Source organism: Indicator indicator, chromosome 29, assembly GCF_027791375.1.
Source record: "Indicator indicator isolate 239-I01 chromosome 29, UM_Iind_1.1, whole genome shotgun sequence".
NCBI lineage: Eukaryota > Metazoa > Chordata > Aves > Piciformes > Indicatoridae > Indicator > Indicator indicator.
The window spans coordinates 1,526,782-1,547,604 of record NC_072038.1 but is presented as its reverse complement, the minus strand read 5'-3'; the positions used below and the strand labels follow the sequence as shown (position 1 = coordinate 1,547,604).

Genomic DNA, 20,823 nt, shown 5'->3' with positions numbered 1-20,823 from the left:
GAAGAATAAATTGGGCTGGGTTTCCTGGAAGAGCTACATCAACTCAAAGGTTGTAATGAGGCATGAAAATAAACCCAAACAGATGCTTGCCTTGCAGCTCTGGAGTAGAGATGTGTACCATATCAAATCCCTGGGTGGTTTTTTTTTTTTTTTTTTTTTTTATACTGGTGTTTGGGTGATGTTGGCTTTTTGGTTTTTTTTTTTTTTTCTCTTGCATCTAAAACTGGCCAAAACTCACTCATTCCATAACCCAAAAATGAAAATTTAGGGGTAATGCTTAGTTTAAACTCCAGGTTGCTGTTAATGTAGCTGCAGGAACATCCCAGCAAAATGAAAAGCTGTGCTTCTTAAGTGTAGGTGATAACACACTGGTGAGGCTGCTGGAGAAGAGCAGAGCAGCTTGCAGCACTTCTAGACCTGTCCAGGTTTTTGCAGTCAGGGCTCATGCATGCCATGAATCCATCAGCCAAGGTTGGTCCTTGGCTTTGCACAGTGAGATCCTTGGAAACTGAATGGACCCCACAGCCAGTTCCAGGAGTAACTGGGGAGTGACCATCAGCACTGCCCACATTTGCTCCAGGGCCTCTTATGCTGCTTCCTATGTGTAAGTTGGAACACAGAAGTTCCACCTCAACATGAGGAGAAACTTCTTTGCTGTGAGGGTGACAGAGCCTTGGAGCAGGCTGCTCAGAGAGATTGTGAAGCCTCCTCTGGAGACTTTCAAGACTTGCCTGGATGTGATCCTGTGTGACCTGCTCTTGGTGACCCTGCTTTGGCAGGGGGTTGGACTCAATGGTCTCTAGAGATCCCTTCCAACCCCTACCATTGTATGATTCTATGATCTCCTCATGCACATCCAGCTGACCCAGGGCCACCAGTGGGGATGGAGGCTGGAGGGAGGAGGTGACCACAGCTGATGGGCTCCACGTGATAGGTTGCATTTGGGTAATGTGGGTTGTCCAGCTCCAGCTCCCTGGCTCTCTGAGGCAGAGCTGCCATGTCTCAGTTTCCAAGTGCCAGGCTGTATCTACATCCAGGAGATGGAGGCAGAGAGAAAAGACTTTGTGAGGGCTCACAATGGATCCCCCAATCAGTTCAGTCGGGGTCGGAGGGGGCTGGGCTGTCTCTTTGGGAACCCAAGGGTGTAGAGATCAAAGGTGTGGGTGAGTCAATTACAATTCACATTTGGTTCATCCATATGTTTGGGTATTTGAAAGGCTTCAATGGCAACCCATTTTATATCTCTTATGCCCATTGATTTGTTAATCTGACACTTGGTTTCATCTGAATAACAAAAGCCCTCATTCAGAGTCCTCAGTGTTCAGGGAAAAGTCATTTCACTTGGGTTGTGCTCCAAGGCCTTAGCAGACCCTGCCCACTCTGCTCTTTATGTAGAATGGCTTGAAGGACTGCAGGATAGTTCAGCCCCATGGCAGCTCTGGAAGGGAATCAGCTCTCAGTGGGAAGAGGATGGAATGCTGAAGGTTGGTGCTGTGTGGTTTTGCCCCCACAGTGTCCTTTCTGGTTGCCACCCGAGCTGTGGAGCTGCCCTCGCAGCCTGTGGGGTGTGAAGAGGTCGTGGGTGGGGTGACAAAGACAACCCAAGTAGCCAGAAGTGGAAGGGAAGCATGGAGAGCTCTCTTAAATACAGCCTGAGCCAGTGAGCTGGACTAGATCAAATCATTGGTATGGCTAAGTGAAGTCTCTAATTAGGTGAATTCCTTTTTAATTAGAAGCAGTGCTTTGCATCTGTTGGACTTGCAGCAGAGCATCTCCACCAGCTGAGCCTGCTCTTTAAAGAGCTCTTTGGCTGCCTTTGGTTGGCTGCTTCTGCCCACGTCAGGATCCCATGTAGTGACTGGGGCAGGAGGGGAGGCTGCAGACAGACTTGCTCCTTCATGTTTCCCTAATTGGTGCCTGTCTCCCTCCTTTGCTGGGAATTTCACTCCTTCCCAAGGCTGGTTTGGTGTCTTCTGCTCTACTCCGAGTCCTGCAGCATCGCCGGGGACCCACCTTGGGACGTGGTGGCACCAGGAATCAGTAGCTTGATTGCCTTAATAGGCACACTGCTTTTTTAATTTTTTTTTTTTTGTCCTGGAACTTTGTTTTCTGCCTTTGATGGTTGGTCTGGGGGATAAAAAGAATAGGAAGAGTCTCAGGAAGCTCCTACTGGCCTGACTGGAGATGTTGGGGAGAAAAATCCCAATCTGGACCAACATGTCTGTCTCACTGCCCTGGTCTGTTTACCTTGGAACAATCTTAATTTCCAGTGCTGCTCCTTTCTGAGTGTAAATCACAAAGCCATTAACAAATGAGGTGAGGTGACAATCCCATTTGTGTGGAAATGCATTTAGGGATCAGCACTGAGAGGATCACTGGGCTGTTGATTTGCCAGGCCTTTTGTTCCAGTAAATACAGCTCATCCCAACTGGGGAGGCGCTGACCGGGGCCAGTCTCCACCTTACCAGTGGTTTGGGTTGTGGTTGGTGCTGTGGTTAGGCTTTAAACCCAGTTTTAAACTCCTGACCAGCTGGATGGGATGCTCCAGGATCCAGCAGTCAACAGGATGTGCTTGCTTGGTTGGTTACCTTCTCATCAACCTCCTGTGAGTTTGTTCATTACTGGCCACCACAGATGGTCAGAGAGGGCATCCTCTTATCCTTCAGACAGCTGAGGAGGAGCCCTCATTGCTGCACAGTTGTGTGGTTGGTTTGGGTGCTGCTGGAGAAGCAGGTGGAGTTGTGCAGCTGGGGGTTGGCAGCAGCTTGCCAGCCTTGCTTGGCCTGTGTTAGGGACATGAATACGATATCAAAAGGGGCAGAAAAAAAAAGTTGCCATTTCCTTTTTGCCTCGGTGACAGTGGAAAGTTGGCTGCTTTCTGAGTTGTTGTTTCAAAGGCCTCTGCTCTTCAGGTGATGCTGGATGCCCACAGGATCAGAAGGTGGATCCTTAGAGATCCTGCATGGCTTTTTTTGAGGACATGTAGATGTTCATCTGCCTGCAGGCTCTGGCTCTGCCACCCTGCAGACTCCCTTCCACGTGTGCTGTGGAGGAAGTGGCAGGGTTCAGCTTAGATGTCACATGGAAGATGGCCCAAGGGCTGAGTTCCTGGAGGAAGGTTCTTCTGGCTGAGTAAAGCAGTTTCTCTACTCCCCTTCCTGCTTTGCTCTGCCCAAGGTGAGGAAGAGGAGCAGGAGCAGAGCTGTCACAGGGCTGTTGCTGGCACCAGTCCCTTTTGGGGCTCATAAGCCAGCACAGTGGTTTAAGCCCCTCTTTGGCACGTCTTCACAGAATGATAGGGGTTGGAAGGGACCTCTGAAGATCATTTAGTCCATCACCTAGAGTCAATCACCCAGGACGTTGTCCAGGTGAGTTTTGAGCTCCTGTAGAGACAGACTCCACAACCTCTCTGGGCAACCTTGCCCCAAGAGCAGATGAGTTGCCAGACATGCTCCCCCGACATGGGTTATAAACTCTGAGGAGTCTGAGCTTGGGGCAGAGAGGGGCTTATCAGGAAGCTTACTCCTTTAATCATGGCTGTAAAAAGCCCCAGCCTTGGAAGGCTGGGCTTGAGGAGCAGAAATGTGGCAAAAAGTGAAGCCCTCCCTGTGCAAACGCTGGGCCAGACAAAAGGGCAGCAGGATCAGTGTGAGCTGTTACCTGCCTGTGCAGGCACAGGCAGCAGGGCAAGGAAAACACAAAGGACCTCTCAGCATGGCTGTGATTTATGAACCCAGGAACAGGGGAATGTGGTCCCCTGCCTGTATCTTGCTGGGTTGGTTTTGTTTGGTGGCTGTTGACTTGTGCAGTGTTTGTTTGGGGTTGGCACTTTGTGGGTTGTCTTTGTTGGTTGGTGGTTTTTGTTTTCTGGTTTTTTTTTCCTCTCCCCTTCTAGCAAAATTCCAGGTCAGGGCTGGAATCTGGGGCTCTGAGCAACCTGCTCTGGTTGAAGATGTCCCTGCTAACTGCAGGGCCAGTTGAATTAAGTGACCTTTAAAGGTCCCTTTCAACCCATTCAATGATTCTATGAACTAGAATGGCTTGGCAGTGCCCCAGGGGAGAGGGACAACACGGAAAGGGGTGATAAAGTTTATCTCCTTGTAGTCCTGGGTGGAAATCTGGCAGGTGTTTCTCAGGATACCAGGATCAGCTGCCCCCATCCAGCTGGTTTTGGTGGTTAGAGAGGGGCTCTGCAGTGGTCACTGTCTGCTTGCTCAACCAGAGAGTGTATTTGTAGGTATGTGCCATGAAAAATCCATATCCATATAGACCCTATGGACTTCTCCACCCTGGAATGGACCTGCCCAGAGGTTTGTTCTCTTGAACCAGCCCTTCTTCTGAGAATTTCTGCTTGCAGCATGGCTGCAGAGACGTTGCAATGATGCGTGGCTGCCAGGCAGATGACTGGGGGGTACATGAAGTGACCATCTCCCTGTGCATTAGAAGCACAAGATGTGCCCTTTGGGTCCAAACCAAGATATACTCTGCTGGCTGGGCTTCAGCAACCACCACCAGCAGATGGCCTAACAACTCCCTTGAAGAGCAGGTGCTGTAGGGATGAGGCTGGTGGGATAACCTCTGGTGGGGTACCTGGATTAGGAACATCTGGTGTCCCAGCTGGGGCAGGAGCCTTAGAGTGCTCCAGTATGACAGGTTGTGAGTCAAGGTGCAGGGTCCAGCTCCACAGTGCATCCCTTCAGGGGAGTCAGGAGGATGCTCTGCTCCATCTGCAGCCACGGATTGCTTGGCTCTTGGGTGTGTCTTGATGCCATTTGGTTTGGACATCTAATTCTTGAAACATCTGCTGCTTGTGGGACAGCAGGTGAAGGCCAGCAAGCTGTCCAGTCTGCAGTGCCAGCCAGCTCTCTACACCCCAATGCCTGCTTCTGCCTCCCCCAAATCCCAGATCCCCCCCATCCATGGGGCTCAACCTGTTGGAGATTGCTCCCTTTGCTGCAGGGAAGCATTTTCCCAAGACCCATGAGGAGCAGAGATGTCTAAAAGCCTGGTGAGGAGCAGTGCCTGTGGGCTTTTAACATCTTTGAGAGAATTAGTGCCCTTGCTACAAATTAAGAGAGCAAATTGGTGAGTGTGGGAGCAGTGTAGGGCTATGACTTTCTGCTGGGCTGGTGGGTGTGTTGCTGATGGCTGAACGCTGCCAGCACTGGCTGATGCTCCTGCCAGTTGATGGTTGTGGCTGATCCTCCATGGCTGGGAAGTGGGAATAGGCTTGGGAAGAGGCTCTAGTGTGAGCAGTGGGCACCAGTGCCCCTTGGACACAGCTGAGCTTTGTGATGGAGTTGTAGGGACAGCCCAGTTACAGTGCTGGAGCTGAAGCCAAACCCTTGAGATCAGGGTCTCTGGGGCAGGCTGAAGCCAAGTGACAGCTGTGCTGGCCCCACATCCTCTACTGCAGGAGACACTTCTGTCACCTGGGTGCAGTGGATGTGTTTGGGAGGTCCCACCAGCTATGATTTGCTTATCTGCTTTTAAGCCTCTTCCAAGCCAGGCTTTCTTTGCTTAAGCCTGCTCTGAGCTAGCAAAATCCTCACCAGAGCTGCATTTGGGGGTTTGCCTTTTTGCTTCCCACAGTTATCAGTTAAGCTGATAACTCCAGACCTTGACTCTCTTGCTTTGCCTTTTTTTTTCCTGGATGGGGACAGTGTTTCTCTGCTTGCAGGTGCTCAGATACTAGTTCCAGCTTCCCACAAAAGGCAGGATCAGTACTACACAAGTAAAGCTGAGTTCAGGAAGGTCCCTAGGAGGTTTAGGCTGGAAATGAGGAACAAAAAGGTTATCAAAGCCTGGAACCAGCTGCCCAGGGCAGTGGTGGAGTCCCCATCCCTAGAGGGGGAGGGGGATTCAAAGCTGTGTAGATGTGGTGCTGAGGGCCATGGTTTAGTGGTGCCCTGGCAGTGCTGGGTTAACATTTGGACTGGATGATCTGAAAGGTCTCTTCCAACCCAAACAATTGTGTGATCTTTGGTACAAGGGTGTGTTAAACCAGCAGGCTCTCCAAGAGCAGAGAGCTTTTTCTTGCAGTGAATCCATAAGAGGATCTACCAAATCTTTCTGCAGCAGGAGCTTAGTGCACACAGCCTTAAGTCCAGGCCATAAATTCGTGAGGCAAGAGAAGCTGCTGGTCCTGCTGGCTGCTGCAGAGTAAGAGGCAAAGGCAGAGCAGAGAATTTAGTTTTTCCCCAGGAGGGAGTTGTGAGCACTGAAATCTCTGCGGATGCCTAAAATTCTTCCTTTTCCCTCCCTTTCGGGCTGTTGTCTGTGTAATTTATAGAGAAAAAAATGTTTCTACTGCTTTACAATAAACTCTTGGGCACCACGAAAAGTCATCTCAGCTTGCTCCAGACCTGCAGCCCTGGAGTGGCTCCCTGACTTCCATCCATGCCAGGGTGAGCAGAGCCAAGTGAGCTGCTGCTAGTGGAGCTGGTGAGGATTTCTCCTGCTGGCCAGCAGAGAGGGAAAGAGATTACACTGGTGCACCCCGGGGCTCTCCTGCAGGGACAAATTCCAGTTAAACACTCCAGTGGGGTGCACAAAGAGACAGCACAGTGCAGGAGTGAAGCACACAGCTTGGCAGAGACAGCTGGCCCTGAGATCTGCTGGACAGAAGACCTCAGTCCCAGTTTGCCAGTTAGCTCAGTCGTGTTTCCTGCTGAGTTTAAGGGTTTTTTGTTGTGTTTTTTTTTTTCTTTCTCCCTTTAAATCCCGAGTTTCACAGACTTGCCCCCCTACCCCCAGCTCTGCTTTTAAACAAAACCACTCTTTTTTTTTTTTTTTTATCTTGATTGGGGTGGAGGGGGAACAGAGCCAGCTTAGAGTAATCTCACATGACTTGAGCAGTGGGCAGTGAGGTCTGATGATGCTGGGCAATATTCTGGAGAAGTCACCCAGAAACAGCAATTAGCTTTTAATGGGGAGGCTGCTCCAAGCCCCCCTGCACTCCCCAGGAACAGCCAGGGCTGCTCTTTGTCACCAGAGCAGCACTGGGGGGAGGGTGGGAGGGACCCGTGGCCATGAAAAGGAACTGGGGAGGGTAACCAAGAGGAATAAGATGCTCATTTCAGCCCCACCCCCTTACCCTGCTCAAAAGCTCTTATTTTGGGAGCAAAGCACTATTGAAGTGTGGGGACAATGGAGGCCAAATCCTTCTGGGGGGAGGGGAGGTGCTGCCAATTGCATCTTTTGTTGCTTTTACTTCTTTACTTGCCCATGGTCTCCCCCACCCCACCCCTATCCCTCCAAGAAATCCAGATAGATGCTGGCTAGATGAGAATGCAATGACTTTCTTGGAGACCTTCCTAATAGGATTATAATTATTACTGGAGATGAACTGGAGTGAATGGAATATTTACCACTTCATCTTAAATTATTGTAAATCCCTCCAAAGCAGCCCTTTGATATGGAAAGTGCTGCCCCTCTTCCCCCCCAGTGAAGATAATTATTGAGTGGAAGTTCAGAGCTTTTAAGTATGATGGGGGACAGAAAGAGGCTTGGGAGAAAGGTCTGTAATGAGCTGCTGAAGTTGATGGAGATCTTGCCTGGCTCTACAAAACAGGAGAGAGAAAGTTCTTGCTGAGCAGTTGTAACATCTCTGGCTGTTGTTGGGGGAAAGGAGGAGGAAATTATGGGAAATTAGGCACTTCCTAGCCCAAGGAGAGCCCCCACTGCTCTGCAGCTCGTGTTCAGTTGGTAAAGGTGAGGCTTTTTGGGTTCAGTTTTGAGACCCTCACTCCAAGAAGGTCATTGAGGTGCTGGAGTGGGTCCAGAGAAGGGCACTGAAGCTGATGGAGGGTGTGGAGAACAGGGCTGGTGAGGAGCAGCTGAAGAAACTGGGGGTGTTTAGCCTGGAGAAAAGGAGGCTTAGGAGACCTTCTGTCTCTCTGCAATTCTCTGGAAGGAGGCTGGAAGGAGGGTGGGGGTTGGTCTCTTCTCCCAGGTAACAAGCAGTGGGACAAGAGGAAACAGCCTCAAGTCGCGCCAGGGGAGGTTCAGGTTGGACACAAGGAACAATTTCTTCCCCAAAGGGTTGTTAAGGCCTGGAACAAGCTGCCCAGGGCAGTGATGGAGGCCCCATCCCTGCAGGGCTTTCAAAGCCATGGAGATGTGGTACTGAGGGCCATGGGTGCCCTGGCAGTGCTGGTTGGACTCGATGCTCTCGATGTGAGCAGCCACAAGCAGGAGGTGTTCCTCCCATGCTTTCGAGCTGGTGCCAAGCTTTGGTTTCTCCCAGAGGCTGGCAGTAAGGAGCTTCATCTTTGAGGTGGTAAGAGGGACTGCTCCAGCCAGCCACCCCCAAGACCAACTTCATGCCATTGCCAAGGATGGGCTTGCCCCAGGAGTGACACCCCATGTTGCTGTTCCCTTGGGGTATGTGGTGATGCCACCCATGGCCACCAACTCTTTGGCCTCATTGAAACCCACGAGAGGAGCTTCCTGGTGAGGAACCTTCACACTCCACTACCCTCCTCTCTCTCCCCTTTCATCCTCACACTCCCCAACAGGTGAAGGGCACCTGGCAGATGTGAGGGCAGAGAGAAAGGAGAGTGAGAAAAACATTACTTTCAGGCCCAGATATTTCCCCCCCCCCCCCCCCCCCTCCAGCTTTCCCTCCTCCTTCCTCAGCCCCAAGGTTCATTAATTCCCCTCATCTGGGCTGTGTAAGCATGGTGGTGGGTGCTGGACGGGGCTGGCTAAGGTTATAGCCCTTTCAAAAAGGCCAAGCCTGCTTCCCAGCCATTCCCTTTTATTGGGGGATAATTTACCAGCCCAAACAAGGGGCTCCCTCTCCAGACAAAGGCACACATGTTGGCCTCTCAGCCCTGCTCAGGAAAAGAGGGGAGGCTGCCTGCTACTCTGCCAGGTCCTTGGGGCGAAGGGGGAAGAGTTTGGTGAGCAAAAAGGGATGGGGCAGATAGCCCAGCAAGTGCTGCCACAGACTGACTGGTTGGGATGGGTGGGAAAGGACCTCAGAGGTCCTCTTGTCCAACCCTGATGTGTTCAGCAGGGACACTTCCAACTAGATCAGGCTACCCAGGGCCACATCAAGGCTGATCTTGAAGGTCCTCAGGCCCTCAAGCACATCCCTGGGCAACCTGTTGCAGTATTTCACCACTCTCACTGTGCAGAACTTCCTCCTGATGTCCAACCTAAATCTGCCCTGCTCCAGTTTCAAACCACTGCCCCTCATCCTACCCCACAGCCCTTCTGAACAGTCCCTCCCCAGCCTTCCTGCAGGTCCCCTTCAGATACTGAAATGCAGCTCTAAGGTCTCCCCAGAGCCTTCTCCTTTCCAGGCTGAACAGCCCCAATTCTTTCAGCCTGTCTTCACAGTAGAGGTGCTCCAGCTCTCAGATCATCTTTATGGCTTCCTCTGGACCCTCTCCAGCAGGTCCATGTCTCTCTTGTCTTGGGGGCTCCAGAGCTGGACACAGTGCTGCAGGTGAGGTCTCACCAGAGCAGAGGGGCAGGATCCCCTCTCTTGACCTTCTGGCCACACTTCTTTTGATGCAGCCCAGGATGCCACCTCCAAAGAGGAATCTGCTATTGCCTCTCCTCTCTGCTGCTGCTGCTTCTTCCTCCATCTTCCTTCTTCCCCCAACCTCAGCTGCAGCCACCAGAAAGCAGAATCAAAGCCAAGTGAGCGATTTGGAAGCTGGATGCTGGTGGCAGGCTCCATGATGTAATTAAAATGCTTTATTACTTTAACAGTCTTCCCCTGGGCTTGGCAGGGTCTTGCTTTCCAGGAGTGTTTCTGGGATTTGACGATTTTGTGACCAGCCCTGCAGTGAGGGGAGTTGGAGTGGGTCTGGTGTGGTGGCCTCAGGGAGCTGGGCTGGTGATACTGGTCATGCTGGGGATGCTCTGGGTGCTTCCCATAGCAGTGCAGAGGTCTTGCTTGCTGTCAGGTGCCAGTACAGGGCTACAAGGGTGGGTTTAATCCAGCCCTTGGCTGCTCTGGTCACCACTGTTCATGTTGCCTGCCTTTTTACAGCAACATGCTGCCTTGGAGACTGGGAGCAACTGGGTATCCCCTTGGCAGATCAGGTGGGCTGGATAGCAAAGCTGCCAGCAAGGGAGATGCCACCCCCAGCCTTTCCTGGGTGTTTTGTTTTTTTTTTTTTATTTTGAGATCCTAGATTTATCTCACTTGGCCTAAATTTATTTATTTGGACAGGGGAGGAGAGGAAGAGACAGAGAAGCAGCAGGATTTGGGATGAGAAATGGCTGTGCTGGGTGGGAGCAGCAGTGGAGCCCTCCCAAAATGTGGGTTTGATCTAAGGCAGCCCATGGGTGGACTGGGGTTTGGAACAACCCTTTGGCAAAGCTCAGCAGGACCATGCTGGGATGGGAACAGGGGGACCAAATCACTCCTGGGGATGGGAACAGGGAAGGAGAGGCTGGAGAGCATCAACATGGGAGTGGGCAAGACTTCAACCTGCCTCATCTTCTGCTCTTGTCTCCATAAGAGCTTTTCCAAGCTTGTTTGCTTTCCAACCTGCACATCAGAAACACAGCAGAAGCCAGAAGCAATCACAGAGTGGTAGGGGTTGGAAGGGACCTCCTGGAGATCCCAGGGGCAGGTTCACCTAGAGAAGATCACACAGGAACACATCCAGGAGGGTTTTGAATGTCTCCAGAGATGGAGATTCATCACCTGCCTGAAATTGTTCCATGTTCTGGGTCATGCTGCTTGGGCTTGTTGTCTCCTTGGGTTTTCAAGTCCCCTATCAAGACTAAAAACCTCTCTCCTCCCAGGAGGGGAGAAGACCTTTCGTGTCTGCCTTTGGCCTTGCTGTCCACCTTTCCAACTCAAGCCTTCATCTAATCACCAAAGGCAGCCTTTAGGGGGGATTGGAGCTGTTTTCCCCAGAAACAGTCATCTTGCTAAAGTTCATTTTCTTGGATGAAATCACTTTTTGTCTTCTTGAAACACCACTGAGGTAGAAACAGGTTGGATGCTCTGGGTGTGTGTGCACTGCTGGGCTGCAAAGCAAAAGGCTCTGGATTAGAGGCCTGACCTCTGTGTGTGTGTGTGGCTGAAGTCCAAAGTTTGACTTTTCTCTCCTTTCTCCTGTTTTCTTGCTTCCAGGGAACACCTGTAGGGGGAAAGTTTAGAAATTCTTCTACCACAGGTGGTATCTGATGGCAGAGCTGCTCCTGGCACTGCTGGGAGCTCTCCCCACTCTTCCTCTTGTAGCTGCACCCAGGTGCTCTGCTGTTTTGTCTTGACCATGGCAACACTTCTCTTGCTTTTAAATGCCCTGAACCCAGCTGTCTGTCTCCTCTGGGAGAGCTTTGTCAGTCCTGCAGAGGGAGACTGAGGCAGCTCAGAGGATTGAGTGGAGGGATGTGGGGCTGGAGGGTGGTGTTGCTGCAGCACAGGGCACCCCGATTTTAACACTTGCCACTGGGACTTCAGCTCTTAAACATGCTGGGGTGGGGAGAGAATGACTCCAGAAGTGCTGCTGGGTACCTCTGGGTGCTGGGTAGGAATAGATCCATCAGGAAAGCCTCCCTAGGATTGGAAACTCTTCATCCCCTCAGCTCCAGGCCTCCTGTTCAGCACCTGAGCTCACCAGGTCTCAGCTGGGCAGCCTGACGGTGACCTCGGGGTGGGCAGACAGCTGGGGGTGTCTCTGCAGCCCCCCAGGAGCTGGCAGACCCCAGAGGGGTTTATCCCAGTGGGTGTTTGCAAAGGGCAGAAGGTGTGGGGGGGGGGGGGGACTGACAGACGTCCCCAGGGATAAAGTGAAGAAGAACAGGGATAAAGCGAGGAAGAACAGGGATAAAGCGAGGAAGTGCTCTGCCCTGCTGCGTGGCCCATGCTACCTGTGGTGAACAAGGCAGCAACAGGTTGCAGAGGTCCCCTCAAACCCCCCCCCCCCTGCTCCCCTGCATCCCTTCCCCATTCCTGCTGGAGAAGTAGCAGCAGATTAGCTTGGAGCCCCTGTGCACAGACAAAAGCTGCCACAAAGGGCATTAGGCTTCAGGATTGGATTACCGTGTGGCCACCTGTCAGCCCCACTTTGTACATTTATCTTGCTCTGGGGGCTGTTTTCTCACTGCAGAGCTTTGCACTTAAAAAAAAAAAAAAAAAAGAAAAGAAAAAAAACCACAAGGGAAAAAAAAAAAAAACAACTAAAGAAAACAAACTTAAAAGCTTAAAATTCCCCCACCCTGATCCAGTGCCTCCCCCAGCAGCAGCCTGGTGGAGTTCGTTGTGGCATCCCTGCCCTATTGCAGGCTGCAGAGCTGCATGGGACTGGGGATTAGGGCTGTTAGCATGAAGAGAGCCTTTATTACATTAGTCTGAGTGGTTAATAGGTAAAGTAGGCCAATCCATCTTTAGACTAAGCCTATCACTTCGCCTACGAAGGGTGTGGGCTTCGCTGAGGAAATATTCATTAAAGGAAAAGCTTTTCCTCTCTCCCTCTTGACATGTTAATAGCTCAGGGTTAGGGGCTCTGCTCTCTGCCTGAGGAAAATTCATAGCTGGGCTCACCCACCACCTCCCTCCTCTCACTGGGACCCTCAGCACTGTGGCAGCTCTGATGCAGTCAGCAGAGCTGGGCTGGGTGGGTAGTAAGGGAGGCAGGGAGTCTGCTGGGTGCTCCTGGACCTGGCTTCCCTTCTCCATGCTCACAGAGCTGGTGCCTTGACCCTTCCTGAGCAGGGCTGCAGGGAGTGGGGGGGGGGGTTCAAATGATGCTTACAGACAGTGCTGGGACTCTCTGCTGTAGGATCTTCTCAAGGCCAGAAGGACTCATGGGTTTGGAAGGATTAGACAGGTCATAGACACCATGAACTGGGATGATTTGGATGCAGATGCTGGCTCCAGAGGTCTTTGAACTCCAGCTTGCCAGAGGGCAGGAGGATAACAAGGCAGGACTGACTGCTTGCCAGGCTTTTCAGTCTATCTTTGTTTTCCACTACAGCATCTGCAGCAGCCCTCACTGGTGTCTGCATCCAGCTCTGTCCTGACTGGTGGAGCAGCTTTTGTCCAAGGGCTCAGCTCAGCTGCCTGTTTCCCACAGCCTGGACTCCCTTTACCACCTCCTCTTCTTCTCCTGGATGGACAGTGATGGTAGCTGCACCTCTGCCCTTCTTACCTCACACCAAACAGCACTGGCAGAAGCTGCCCAGGTCTCCAATGTGCCTGTGAAGCTTGAATGGAAATAGAGGAGTCCACAGCTGTCATGAGCTGCCCCAGGGCTGAGCTGTGCAGCACCACTGAGCTGAACGTGGGGCTCTACTGTTACTTTGAGCCAAAGGGGTTACATCCTGCCAGGGCAGGGTGACTGGAGCTCTTCTGACCATTACAGCTCCTCTTTCCCCTCCTTCTGCAGTGGCTGTTGATGGCCCTTGCTGCTCTAGAACCTCGGAGCAGATGTGATCAGGGCTGGAGTCTGTTCCTCCTTCCCACCAGTGCATGCACCCAGCATGTTGTGCTGGGGTTGCAGAACTGTATGTGGGCCAAGCTGCTCTTCCCCACTTGTGGTTTGGATGGCAATAAATGCTCCTTGGATGGCAATAAATGCTCCTTGGTGACTTTTCCACCTGTGTGAGTTCAGAGCAGCCACGCTACCAGTTCCTCCTGCCCCTGAGGCTCTGTGCTCTCTGTCTGCCAGCATGATGATTGATGCCTCTATGGGAGATGGTGGAAACCATGGGAAAGTTCATCACAATGGGCAGACCCATGCAATAAAACTTTGTTTTCCTCAGTGTGATGCTGCCACAGGTTCAAACCACATCCATGGGTCACAATATTTGGCTTCATTTGCTGCTGTCTAGCTTTTACACAGCCACTTTGCAAGCAAGGCAGGTTCTGAGGCAATCTCAAGGGTCTTAGTTTTTGGCTGTGTTTGGCACTCCTCTGGGTACAGTGGAGGAAGAGGGTGATGGAGCTGTGGCTGAAGGCTGGTTTTGGTGGATTCAGTTCTCATTCTTGGGCTGAAGGCTCCATTTCTATCACAGAATGCCAGGTTGGAAGGGGACCCCAAGGATCTTCTGGTCCAACCTTTCTAGGTGATGGTGGAGCTGAGATGAGCTGGCCCAGCACCCTTGAGTCTTAAAACTGTGCAGTGTAGGGGAATCCACCACTTCCCTTGGGAGATGATTCCAGTGTCCAACTGGGGAAACACGTTCTTGTGGAGTCCAATGGGAATCTCCCCAGCAGTACCTTGTCCCCATCACCCCTTGGCTTTGCCATGGGACTCCTTGCCCAAAGGGAGTCTTGGTAGTCACCCTTTGTGTCCTGGTACATTAATAGTACTTAGCCTGTGCTGACCAAGCCAGCCAGCAGCAGCAGTGTCAGTGATGTGCCTTGTCTTGCTTCTGATGGGTCACTAGAGATGTTCTGCAGCTACCAAGGGTTCAGACCCTCCCAGTTTTGAAGACCTGGACAGTACTGAATGCTCTCAGCTCCACTGAGGACAGGACACGTTGAATGTCCTCAGCCACAAGACTGTGGGTTCAGATGCTGCCTGCTCTGCAAATGGGCTGACACTGGGCCAGCGGATGCCTCTTAGACCAAGAGTTGCTCCTTGCTGTCTTCCACTCCTGCCGTGCACTCCTCTGGCTGTTGGAACATTAATTAAGAGCCTCTGTGTTCTCCAACCAGATCAACTGACTCAGCACCTCCACCCCCAGCAATTTCCTCGTGTCTCATGGCCCAGCCCTACCCTCTGCCTCTCTTGTGCAAGGAGGGAAAAACAAGCCTTGCATCATTCCCAGGAGACGGATAAATACGGACTGAGGTAGTCCTGGAGGAGAAGCTGATCTCAAGGTGCAGGACCTCGCATGGCAAACAGGGCGATGGACCCGACCTGAAGCCAAAGAGCTTCAGTGGCAGCATGGCCATCCTGAGCACACCTCCTCCCTAGGCAGGTCCCCGGGCTGCTTAAGACTTGATGAGTTGAAACCAACCTCTTAAATCAAGCTGGAAGGTGGTCAGTGGCCAAGGCAGGATGTAGAACTGGGATTTAATGTGGCCATAAAGAGAGACACCACTTAATGAGCAGTCTGTCGAAATCCACCTCTCAGCCCAGCAGAGATTTAAGGGTGGCTCTCAGTGTTATTGACTGCTTGTTCTGCAATGGTGTTACAGGTTTGTGGAGCTGGCCAGAGAGGTGAAGGATTAGTCAGAGTTTTATTTTGGTTGCTGGGGTTTTGGCACATGCTGGCTCCTGACTTCCAGGAGCTCTCGTGTCCCAGGTGTTGGTAGAAGCAGCACGATTGCCATCTGCGTGTGAAACTCCATTTGCATGGCCTTGAAATCACAGCCTTAGGGCTTGCCACCACCCTTGGGCATAGCTGGAGGCTTCCACCAGCTGATATCCTCTTCCTCCACAGTCTGGCTCGTCCACTGCCACTTCTTCCAGCAACAGATCTGGTATGGGAACCACCTCCCACCGTGGGTCTGTGGAGAAGGAGCCTTTGGGCAGCCCCTGAGCACACCTCACAGTGCAGAGGTGTAGGTGTTGGGTGCCCCTTGCTAGTAAGCACCTTGCATAAAGTTCCTGCCAGGAGCTGATGAAGTAAAATGCCAGGTGCCATGTGAGCTAAGCAGCAGTTGCACAGATAGCCACTGGCCAGCTTTGGTAGGCATGGGATGAGTTTGGTTCCAATCAGACCTCTCATTCCTGGTTTTCCTATTGTTTGGCCTCACAACAGGTGGCTCAATATTTTCCTTCTTAATCAGGACAACCATTGGCTTGAGCACAAGTTATTGGTGGCTTTTTTTTTTTTTTCAGTGCAAGAGCCCCTGGTGACCTTTGCTGCAGAAGCAATAAGAGGAGGAGATGGTCCTCAGGGAGCAGACAGCCTCTGTGTGCAGTGTCCTGCATCTGAGGGAAAGGCTGAGGTTGGCAGCTCACAACTGGCTGCTTGTTCTCTGTGCTGGGTGGATGCTTTGAGAACTTAATCAAGTTTTATAGCTTTAATTTTGTGGCTGACTCCCCTCTTGCCTGTTTTCCTTTATTTTTTTTTTTTAGCTGTCTCACAAGCCAGAGCAAACGAGTCCTCTTGGGTTCTAAAGGGAAAGAATTGGCAAATGGTCTGAAATGTTGAGGCTTGCCTAGTGAAGGAGAGGAAAAAATGACTTTTTGTGCTGCTTCAGTCATTTCTGCAGGTTTTTCCCTCCAATAGAGAACAGGGTGGGAGGCTGTGGGTTTTGAGGGTATTTAGTGAGGTTTCATCCTAGCCTTGAGCTGGGGTTGTCTTCTCTGTGGTCATATCCCCTATCCTGACCTGCTGTAGCCTGTGTGGCAGTGCAAGGCAGAGGTTGTCCTCACTGGCTGCTGGATTGGGATGCACCAAAGGAGCCCCCAGCACCTCTTGATGCTCTTTCTAGTATGTGTTAGGGAACAGGTCTGGGAAATCAATGGGAAAAGCTAGGTGCAAGAAGACTCCTGCAGTAAGGTGAAGTCCTGCTGTTGACAAGCCAGGGACAAACTGCACCCTCTTACAGACTCACAGAATCAGTCAGGGTTGGAAGGGACCACAAGGATCATCTAGTTCCAAGCCCCCTGCCATGGGCAGGGACACCTCACACTACAGCAGGCTGGCCAGAGCCTCATCCAGCCTGGCTGCAAACACCTCCAGGGATGGGACCTCAACCACCTCCCTGGACAACCCATTCCAGGCTCTCACCACTCTCATGGGGAAGAACTTCTTCCTCACATCCAGTCTGAATCTCCCCACTTCCAGCTTTATTCCATTCCCAGTCATCACTACCTGATAGCCTAAAAAGTCCCTCCCCAGCTTTCTTGGAGCCCCCTTCAGATCCTGGAAGGCCACAAGAAGGTCACCTCGGAGCCTTCTTTTCTCCAGCCTGAACTGGGAAAAGTCTTGTGCTTGAGATGCTGAGGGAAAGCATGGGGATGTGCTCCAGTGAGCTCCTGCTTTTCCACAGCACCATTCCTCTCCTTCCTGTGTGCTCCAGTGAGCTCCAGCTTTTCCACAGTGAGCTCCAGCTTTTCCACAGCACCATTCCTCTCCTTCCCACGGGGAAAACCTACTCTGATCTGGGGCTGGGGGCTCCCTGGTGTTGCCTTGAGCCAGGAAAGCTGCCTGGCACAGCTCAGGGCTTATCCTGACCAGTCTAGAGCTGGTGTGGTTCATGTAGCCACACTCCAGGTGCAGAGTGCAGCTCAGCTAATCGACTCATGGATAACTGGGAGATTACTCAGCTGGATTTCTAATACAGTGGCCTTTAATAATAATCCCTGCCTAAGCCCTAAATCGATGGGGACTGGGTTTATCTGCAGGGGCTGAGCAGCCTGTGCAGGCATTTGTGGGAGAGGAATTCTTCCCTATCCGTGTGTGAGCATCTAGATGGATGTTGGTCTTGCTGCTACCTGCTGTTCTGACCCCTGTCTGTCTGCTTTGTCCTCAGGAAGCTGGGCTGGAGGTGCTGAGGCTCAGCACCATCCTGCCCTTGGTACCCAGGACATCCCTGGAGCACTGCCAGCTCCCAGCTTCCCCCCATCCAACCCAAGGAAGCCTGGGCTGGGAGGGTGGTGGAGGGTGAGGCTCAGCACCATCCTGCCCTTGGTACCCAGGACATCCCTGGAGCACTGCCAGCTCCCAGCTTCCCCCCATCCAACCCAAGGAAGCTGGGCTGGAGGTGGTGAGGCTCAGCACCATCCTGCCCTTGGTACCCAGGACATCCCGGAGCACTGCCAGCTCCCAGCTTCCCCCCATCCAACCCAAGGAAGCTGGGCTGGAGGTGGTGAGGCTCAGCACCATCCTGCCCTTGGTACCCAGGACATCCCTGGAGCACTGCCAGCTCCCAGCTTCCCCCCATCCAACCCAAGGAAGCTGGGCTGGAGGTGGTGAGGCTCAGCACCATCCTGCCCTTGGTACCCAGGACATCCCCGGAGCACTGCCAGCTCCCAGCTTCCCCCCATCCAACCCAAGGGCGTTCAGCACTGATGTGTCCCTCCCTTCCTTCTCTCTCAGGGACCTCATGCCCAGGACCCTGGAGGGGCAGATCACCATGGAGAAGACCCCCAGCTACTTCGTCACCAAGGAGGCTCCGGCTCGCATCTCCTCCATGGCCAAGGGCACCAAGCTGATCGTGGTGGTGCGGGACCCGGTGACCAGAGCCATCTCGGACTACACCCAGACGCTCTCCAAGAAGCCTGACATCCCCACCTTTGAGAGCCTGACCTTCAAAAACAGGACTACAGGCCTGATCGACACCTCCTGGAGCGCCATCCAGATTGGCATCTACGCCAAGCACCTGGAGAACTGGCTGCTCCACTTCCCCCTGGGGCAGATCCTCTTCGTCAGCGGGGAGAGGCTGATCAGCGACCCCGCGGGGGAGCTGGGCAGGGTCCAGGACTTTCTGGGCCTCAAGAGGATCATCACTGACAAACACTTCTACTTCAACAAGACCAAGGGGTTCCCGTGCCTGAAGAAGGCGGAAGGCAGCAGCAAACCTCACTGCCTGGGGAAGACAAAAGGCAGGACCCACCCTGACATAGACCAGGAGGTGGTGCAGAGGCTGCGGGACTTCTACCGGCCCTTCAACATGAAGTTCTACCAGATGACAGGGCAGGACTTTGGCTGGGACTGAGGCTGCCCTGGGAAAAGTCCCTGTCCTTAACTTTGCCCAGCAGGGTGTTTGCGTATATAAAGAGATCTATATGTATGTAAAATGTACAGAAATCTATTTTATAATAATTTATTTTTAATTCCTAAGCAATTAATTCACTAAGCTGCCTAACCACGCTGGCTAGCACGGTAGCCTGTAACCTGTTTAACATTCCACAGTCTTTAATTCTTAACTCTTTTTGTTCTTCTTTTTTTGTTTGTTTGTTTGTTTTTTATTTTATTCTAATTTTCTTTTTGCCTTTCTGTTGTTTTGGTTTTGGGGTTTGCTTTGGTTTTGTTTGGTTGGTTTGCTTTGGTTTGGTGTTGTTTGGGTTTTTTTTTTTTTTTTCTTTCGTTCCTCTTTGAAGGTTTGGTTTGTAATCAAAGGTGCTTCCATTTTTTTCCTAAGGCAAGTTTGTGTTTCAGAAGAAGCCCAGCAAAGCAAAGGGGTGGCAGAGGGGAGGGGTGGGGAGGGAGGGAAAGCAGACATTTATTTTTGTTACGGGTATCTGGCCTTTTATAAACTTTGCTTTCCCTAGCCCAGTGTCCCAGTCTCTGCTCCACTCCTTCTGCTCCCCCAGCCCACACAGCTTTGCCTCTTGGTCCCCACGTGGCTCTCTTCATTCCCATTGAAGAGAGCCCCACGTGGGGGGTTTCTCTGGGGTGGGGAGGAGGAGGTTGGGCATCTCATAAACAAGAGGGAACAGAAGGAAAAAAAACTTTGCACTGTGATGGTGACAGAGCCCTGGAGCAGGCTGCCCAGAGAGAGGTTGTGGAGTCTCCTTCTCTGGAGATGTTCAAAACCCACCTGGATGTGTTCCTGAGTGATCCTGCTCTGGCTGGGGGTTTGGACTTGATGATCTTTCCAGGTCCCTTCCAACCCCTAATATTCTGTGAATTTTTGATGTCCCTGCCACCCACGTACCTCTGCTGAGCAGCAGCTTGGGGGACTGGCAGCTGTGACACACAGGGACCCTCAAAGCCATCCAGCTCCTGCTCCAGGGTCTGCTGGGAGGGTGACATGTGGAGAAGCTGCAGAGCCTGTTGGATGGGCAGAGCTGCCTCCTCACTGTGCTTTCCACCCTGCTTTTTGTCAAGGAGGCTCTTTCCCACCATCCCTCTGTACATTTGAGACCCTTACTGCAGGACAGATGTGGAAATCCCTGGGTGCTGCTCAGAACAACTTGCTGCTGGGATGTGGCTGCAGTGGCAGTGTGGGGAGCAGCATCCACCCACCAAAGACCTCAGTGGAGCCACGTGGAACCCCCACACCTCTGCCTGGAGGTTGTCCCAGGACACCACAGAGGCAGCGCTGCCTCCAGCCCCACAGCTGCCAGAGCAGCTCCCAGTGCATGAAACTGGGGAACATCAGCCTTGGCTCTCTTCATTCCCATTGCTCTTGGTCCATCACCCTATCCATGGTCACTCCCAAGGAGCAGCATTTGCACAGAGCCAGGTGGAAGTCCTGCTTTGTCAGCCTGTAGAAAAGCAGAGGGCAGGCTGGGCTGTACTTGGGTTGGGATGGTGTTGGCAGCCCAGGCACAACCTGGTACCTCCCTGAGGCTCTGGGTGAGCACAGGGGTGGCAGCCAGGCAGGACAGGAGGCTCTGAGCACTTAAGCATCAAACCAAGTACAGTAGCCAGGAGATCCTTCCCCTCAGGTAGAAGCAAATGCTTTGGGGCATGAGGACAGGCTGGTTGTGTGCTCAGGAGGTTTTGATAAATCCTCTGTGTCCCCAGTGCCTTACCACTACTGCTGGAGGTTCTGCTAGCTCCACTGGAGTGCTTTTGGAGCAAAGTGGCAGCAGAAGTGATCTGGATTTTTGACTGAAGCAGGGCTGTGTTTCCTTTGGGCAACAAACCCCCAGGCACCTCAGATGCAGTGCTGAAGGACCACGCTGAGCCTGGGGCTGGCTGGACAAATCTCCTGGTGTCAGTGTCATCACTTGCCTGAAGCACAGCTGGAACCAGCAAACACACCAAGAGGCAGACCAGACCCTGTGTGAGCTGAGTTAAGGCTCTGATTTCTCCTGCACTGCCTTTGGGAGTGCATGTCCTGCACCTCTCCCCAGTCCACCCATGGCAAACCACCTTGGAGCACCACGTTGCTGAGCCATGCCCCAATGTGGGGGGATGCTCCCAGGGGCATTTCACAGATGTTGCTTTTAGTTTACCTGCCCCTTCCAGCTCTTCTGGGGCTGTTGGGTG

General features: G+C 52.3%; 1 protein-coding gene across 1 annotated transcript in view; it reads left to right on the top strand.

The window, feature by feature from the left end:
- The window catches only part of LOC128976562 (heparan sulfate glucosamine 3-O-sulfotransferase 3B1-like), a 29,576-nt gene extending 10,978 nt beyond the window's left edge, over positions 1–18,598 (top strand). The window contains exon 2 of the mRNA XM_054393856.1: positions 17,980–18,598. Coding sequence (XP_054249831.1) covers positions 17,980–18,598 — 619 coding nt within the window. The remainder of the gene's footprint in view (positions 1–17,979) is intronic.
- The last annotated feature ends 2,225 nt before the right edge of the window (positions 18,599–20,823 follow it).